The 6427-nt window shown below is 53.8% G+C and overlaps 2 protein-coding genes across 2 annotated transcripts; both read left to right on the plus strand.

Moving 5' to 3' along the window:
* Positions 1–1970: 1970 nt before the first annotated feature.
* Positions 1971–3156, plus strand: LOC128643937 (RNA-binding protein 25-like; the record flags this gene model as incomplete). Its single annotated transcript, XM_053696705.1, has 2 exons — positions 1971–2027; positions 3106–3156. Coding segments are annotated over 2 exons (108 nt in total), but the record flags the coding sequence as incomplete, so codon positions are not given.
* Positions 3157–3653: 497 nt separating this feature from the next.
* Positions 3654–4323, plus strand: LOC128643938 (putative uncharacterized protein DDB_G0271982; the record flags this gene model as incomplete). The annotated part of the gene is made up of 2 exons (XM_053696706.1): positions 3654–3701; positions 4270–4323. Coding segments are annotated over 2 exons (102 nt in total), but the record flags the coding sequence as incomplete, so codon positions are not given.
* Positions 4324–6427: the final 2104 nt, after the last annotated feature.

Genomic DNA, 6427 nt, shown 5'->3' on the forward strand with positions numbered 1-6427 from the left:
AGACGAGAGGAGAGCGAGAGGAGAGCGAGAGGAGAGCGAGAGGAGAGCGAGAGGAGAGCGAGAGGAGAGCGAGAGGAGAGCAAGAGAGAGAAGAGAGCGAGAGAGAGGAAGAGAGAGGAAGAGAGCGAGAGAGAGGAGAGAGCGAGAGAGAGGAAGAGAGCGAGAGAGAGGAAGCGAGCGAGAGAGAGGAAGCGAGCGAGAGAGAGGAAGCGAGCGAGAGAGAGGAAGCGAGCGAGAGAGAGGAAGAGAGAGAGAGAGAGGAAGAGAGCGAGAGAGAGGAAGAGAGCGAGAGAGAGGAAGAGAGCGAGAGAGAGAGGAGAGAGAGCGAGAGAGAGAGAGAGCGAGAGAGAGAGAGAGAGGAGAGAGAGAGCGAGAGAGAGAGGAAGGGGGTGAGAGAGAGAGGAGAGAGGAGCGAGAGAGAGAGCGAGAGCGAGCGAGAGAGAGAGGAGAGGAGAGCGAGAGAGAGGAGAGTGAGAGCGAGAGAGAGGAGAGCGAGAGCGAGAGAGAGGAAGAGAGCGAGAGAGAGGAAGCGAGCGAGAGAGAGGAAGAGAGCGAGAGAGAGGAAGAGAGCGAGAGAGAGGAAGAGAGCGAGAGAGAGGAAGAGAGCGAGAGAGAGGAAGAGAGCGAGAGAGAGGAAGAGAGCGAGAGAGAGGAAGAGAGCGAGAGAGAGAGAGAGCGAGAGAGAGCGAGAGAGCGAGAGAGAGAGAGAGAGAGAGCGAGAGAGCGAGAGAGCGCGAGAGAGATAGAGAGAGCGAGAGAGCGAGAGAGATAGAGAGAGAGAGCGAGAGAGAGCGAGAGAGATAGAGAGGAGAGCAAGAGCGAGCGAGAGAGAGTGAGAGCGATAGAGAGGAGAGCAAGAGCGAGCGAGAGATAGAGAGGAGAGCAAGAGCGAGAGAGAGATAGAGAGAGCGAGGAGAGCGCGAGAGGAGAGTGAGAGCGAGAGAGAGGAAGAGAGAGAGAGAGCAAGAGCGCGAGAGCAAGAGCGAGAGGGAGGAGAGAGAGAGAAGAGAGAGCGAGAGAGGAGAGAGAGAGCGAGAGAGAGAGGGAGGAGAGCGAGAGAGAGAGAGGAGAGAGCGAGAGAGAGAGGGAGGAGAGCGAGAGAGAGAGAGAGAGGAGAGAGCGAGAGAGAGAGGAGAGCGAGAGAGAAGAGAGAGCGAGAGAGAGGAGAGAGCGAGAGAGAGGAGAGAGCGAGAGAGAGGAGAGAGCGAGAGAGAGAGAGAGCGAGAGAGAGGAGAGCGAGAGAGTGAGGAGAGCGAGAGAGTGAGAGAGAGAGAAGAGCGAGAGAAATAGAGAGGAGAGCGATAGAGATAGAGAGGAGAGCGAGAGCGATAGAGAGAGAGGAGAGCGAGAGAGATAGAGAGAGAGGAGAGAGCGAGAGAGATAGAGAGAGAGGAGAGAGCGAGAGAGAGAAGAGAGCGAGAGAGGAGAGAGAGCGAGAGAGAGGAAGAGAGCGAGAGAGAGGAGAGAGCGAGAGAGAGAGAGGAGAGAGCGCGAGAGAGAGAGAGAGCGCGAGAGAGAGGAGAGAGCGCGAGAGAGAGGAGAGAGAGAGAAGAGAGAGAGCGAGAGAGGAGAGAGGAGAGCGAGAGAGAGAGGGAGGAGAGCGAGAGAGAGGAAGAGAGCGAGAGAGAGGAAGAGAGCGAGAGAGAGGAAGAGAGCGAGAGCGAGCGAGAGCGAGAGCGAGAGAGAGAGAGAGAGAGAGAGAGCGAGAGAGAGCGAGAGAGCGAGAGAGATAGAGAGAGAGAGCGCGAGAGAGAGCGAGAGAGATAGAGAGAGCGAGAGCGAGCGAAAGAGAGTGAGAGCGATAGAGAGGAGAGCAAGAGCGAGCGAGAGATAGAGAGGAGAGCAAGAGCGAGAGAGAGATAGAGAGAGCGAGAGAGAGCGAGGAGAGCGAGGAGAGCGCGAGAGGAGAGTGAGAGCGAGAGAGAGGAAGAGAGAGAGAGAGCAAGAGCGCGAGAGCAAGAGCGAGAGGGAGGAGAGAGAGAGAAGAGAGAGAGCGAGAGAGGAGAGAGAGAGCGAGAGAGAGAGGAGAGGAGAGCGATAGAGAGGAGAGCGAGAGAGGAGAGAGCGAGAGAGAGAGAGGAGAGAGCGAGAGAGAGAGAGGAGAGCGAGAGAGCGAGAGGAGAGCGAGAGAGCGAGAGAGATAGAGAGAGGAGAGCAAGAGCGAGCGAGAGATAGAGAGGAGAGCAAGAGCGAGAGAGATATAGAGAGAGCGAGGAGAGCGCGAGAGGAGAGCGAGAGCGAGAGAGAGGGCAGAGCGAGAGAGAGAGGAGAGCGAGAGAGAGAGGAGAGCGAGAGAGAGAGAGAGGAGAGCGAGAGAAATAGAGAGGAGAGCGAGAGAGAGGGCAGAGCGAGAGAGAGAGGAGAGCGAGAGAGAGAGGAGAGCGAGAGAGAGAGAGAGGAGAGCGAGAGAAATAGAGAGGAGAGCGAGAGAGAGAGGAGAGCGAGAGAGAGAGGAGAGCGAGAGAGAGAGAGAGGAGAGCGAGAGAAATAGAGAGGAGAGCGAGAGAGATAGAGAGGAGAGCGAGAGCGATAGAGAGAGAGGAGAGCGATAGAGAGAGAGGAGAGCGAGAGAGATAGAGAGAGAGGAGAGCGAGAGAGATAGAGAGAGAGGAGAGCGAGAGAGATAGAGAGAGAGGAGAGCGAGAGAGATAGAGAGAGAGAGGAGAGCGAGAGAGATAGAGAGAGAGGAGAGCGAGAGAGATAGAGAGGAGAGCGAGAGCGATAGAGAGAGGAGAGCGAGAGCGATAGAGAGAGAGGAGAGCGAGAGAGATAGAGAGAGGAGAGCGAGAGAGATAGAGAGAGAGAGGAGAGCGAGAGAGGAGAGCGAGAGAGAGAGAGAGGAGAGTGAGAGCGATAGAGAGGAGAGAGATAGAGAGGAGAGAGATAGAGAGGAGAGAGAGCGATAGAGAGGAGAGCGATAGAGAGGAGAGAGAGCGATAGAGAGGAGAGCGATAGAGAGGAGAGAGAGCGATAGAGAGAAGAGAGATAGAGGAGAGCGAGAGCGATAGAGAGGAGAGAGATAGAGAGGACAGCGAGAGCGATAGAGAGGAGAGAGATAGAGAGGAGAGCGAGAGCGAGAGGAGAGAGAGAGAGAGGGGAGAGCGAGAGAGAGGGGAGAGCGAGAGAGAGGGGAGAGCGAGAGAGAGAGCGAGAGAGAGAGAGAGCGAGAGAGCGAGAGGAGAGCGAGAGAGAGGGAGGAGAGCGAGAGAGAGGAGAGAGATAGAGAGGAGAGCGAGAGCGATAGAGAGAGAGGAGAGCGAGAGGAGAGCGAGAGCGAGAGCGAGGAAGAGAGCGAGAGAGAGGAGAGAGAGGAGAGAGAGGAAGAGAGCGAGAGAGAGGAAGAGAGCGAGAGAGAGGAAGAGAGCGAGAGAGAGGAAGAGAGCGAGAGAGAGGAAGAGAGCGAGAGAGAGGAAGAGAGCGAGAGAGAGAGAGGAAGAGAGCGAGAGAGAGAGAGGAAGAGAGCGAGAGAGAGAGAGGAAGAGAGCGAGAGCGATAGAGAGGAGAGCGAGAGAGAGAGAGAGAGAGAGAGAGAGAGAGAGAGGAGAGCGATAGAGAGCGAGAGAGAGAGCGAGAGAGCGAGCGAGAGAGCGAGAGAGATAGAGATAGAGAGAGCGCGAGAGGAGAGTGAGAGCGAGAGAGAGGAAGAGAGAGAGCGAGAGCGCGAGAGCAAGAGCGAGAGGGAGGAGCGAGAGAGAGAGAGAAGAGAGAGAGCGAGAGAGAGGAGAGAGAGAGCGAGAGAGAGAGGGAGGAGAGAGCGAGAGAGAGAGAGGAGAGCGAGAGGAGAGCGAGAGAAATAGAGAGGAGAGCGAGAGCGATAGAGAGCGAGAGCGATAGAGAGAGAGAGGAGAGTGAGAGCGATAGAGAGGAGAGTGCGAGAGAGAGGGGAGAGCGAGAGAGAGGGGAGAGCGAGAGAGAGGGGAGAGCGAGAGAGAGAGGAGAGCGAGAGAGATAGAGAGTAGAGCAAGAGCGAGAGAGATAGAGCGAGAGAGATAGAGCGAGAGAAATAGCGAGGAGAGCGAGAGAGAGAGAGCGAGAGAGAGAGAGCGAGAGAAATAGCGAGGAGAGCGAGAGGAGAGAGAGCGAGAGAGAGGAAGAGAGCGAGAGAGAGAGGAAGAGAGCGAGAGAGAGAGGAAGAGAGCGAGAGAGAGAGGAAGAGAGCGAGAGAGAGAGGAAGAGAGCGAGAGAGAGAGGAAGAGAGCGAGAGAGAGAGGAAGAGAGCGAGAGAGAGAGGAAGAGAGAGAGAGAGAGAGGAAGAGAGAGAGAGAGGAAGAGAGAGAGAGAGGAAGAGAGCGAGAGAGCGAGGAAGAGAGCGAGAGAGCGAGGAAGAGAGCGAGAGAGCGAGGAAGAGAGCGAGAGAGCGAGGAGAGAGAGCGAGGAAGAGAGCGAGGAGAGAGAGCGAGAGAGCGAGGAGAGAGAGCGAGAGAGCGAGGAGAGAGAGCGAGAGAGCGAGGAGAGAGAGAGAGAGAGAGAGGAGAGAGAGCGAGAGAGAGGAGAGAGAGCGAGAGAGAGGAAGAGCGCGAGAGAGCGGAAGAGCGCGAGAGAGCGGAAGAGAGCGAGAGAGAGGAAGAGAGCGAGAGAGAGGAAGAGAGCGAGAGAGAGGAAGAGAGCGAGAGAGAGGAAGAGAGCGAGAGAGAGGAAGAGAGCGAGAGAGAGGAAGAGAGCGAGAGAGCGAGGAGAGCGAGAGGAGAGCGAGAGATAGAGAGGAGAGCAAGAGAGATAGAGAGGAGAGCAAGAGAGATAGAGAGGAGAGCGAGAGAAATAGAGAGGAGAGCGAGAGAGAGGAGAGCGAGAGAGAGGAGAGCGAGAGAGAGGAGAGCGAGAGAGAGGAGAGCGAGAGAGAGGAGAGCGAGAGAGAGGAGAGCGAGAGAGATAGACAGAGAGGAGAGCGATAGAGAGAGAGGAGAGCGAGAGGAGAGCGAGAGCGAGAGCGAGAGAGGAGAGCGAGAGAGGAGAGCGAGAGCGATAGAGAGAGAGGAGAGCGAGAGCGATAGAGAGGAGAGTGATAGAGAGAGAGGAGAGTGATAGAGAAAGGAGAGTGAGAGCGATAGAGAGAGGAGAGTGAGAGCGATAGAGAGGAGAGCGATAGAGAGGAGAGCGATAGAGAGGAGAGCGATAGAGAGGAGAGCGATAGAGAGGAGAGCGATAGAGAGGAGAGCGATAGAGAGGAGAGCGATAGAGAGGAGAGCGAGAGCGATATAGAGGAGAGCGATAGAGATAGAGAGGAAAGAGAGGAGAGCGATAGAGATAGAGAGGAGAGAGAGAGCGCTAGAGCAAGTGAGAGAGCGAGATAGAGCGAGAGATAGAGAGAGGAGAGATAGAGAGAGGAGAGAGAGAGGAGAGATAGACATAGTAGAGAGAGGAGAGATAGCGAGAGATAATTCAAAAGAAGAAGAAAATCACACTCTAAAATAAAAATTCGCTTTTATGGAGTCATATTAAAAATGATAATTACAAAACAGCCACCCTTCAAAAAAACTGGAGAAATGCGAAGCATTGTCGGCTTACACATTTCGGCTGCCAAAATCATAGCCTGTCATGTGTGTACTCTCTTTAGTTTAAAAACGTGTTAAAAACATAATTTATGCTTACCACGGCTTCATTCCTTACTGTTGGGAAATACAAACACCTGGCCACCAGGAGGAAGCAAAGACACCCAAGCCAAAAGGCTTAAATATTCCTCCCACTTCCTCATTACCCCAGATATTCTGCCGAGGGAACAAGGAAAAGTAGGAGAAACATTAGGGTATAAATGGTGCTAGAAGAATAAAATGAAAGGGGACCGCCCATAGACAAGAAAAAACAGGCGGGGGCCGTGGACTCTCCCTATCCGGAAGAAAAGGAATTTATCTGGTAAGCATAAACTAGGTTTTCCTTCCTAAGATAGGGAGAGTCCACGGCTTCATTCCTTACTGTTGGGAAAACTATACCCAAGCTCCAGAGGACACTGAATGAATAACCGTAGGAAACAAAAAAGAAGAGACAGACCTGATTCTGAGGGCACCACAGCCTGCAAAACTATTCTCCCGAAAGCTGCTTCAGCCGAAGCAAAAACATCAAACTTGTAAAATTTTAAAAAGTATGTAAGGAGGACCAAGTAGCCGCCTTACAAATCTGATCTATAGAGGCCTCGTTCTTAAAGGACCAAGAGGAAGCCACTGCTCTAGTGGAATGAGCCGTTATCCTCTCAGGAGGACGATGTCCTGCTGTCTCGTAGGCTAAGCGGATGACACCCCTTAACAAAAAAGATAGGGAAGTCGAAGTAGCCTTCTGCCCCTTACGCTTCCCCAAATAGAAAACAAAGAGAAAGATCGTCTAAACTCCTTAGTAGCCTGAAGATAGAACTTCATGGTGCGAACCACATCCAAATTGTGAAGTAAGCGTTCCTTTGATGAAGAAGGATTAGGACACAAGGAAGGAACCACAATCT

This window comes from Bombina bombina, unplaced genomic scaffold, assembly GCF_027579735.1.
Source record: "Bombina bombina isolate aBomBom1 unplaced genomic scaffold, aBomBom1.pri scaffold_2772, whole genome shotgun sequence".
NCBI classification, from domain to species: Eukaryota; Metazoa; Chordata; class Amphibia; order Anura; family Bombinatoridae; genus Bombina; species Bombina bombina.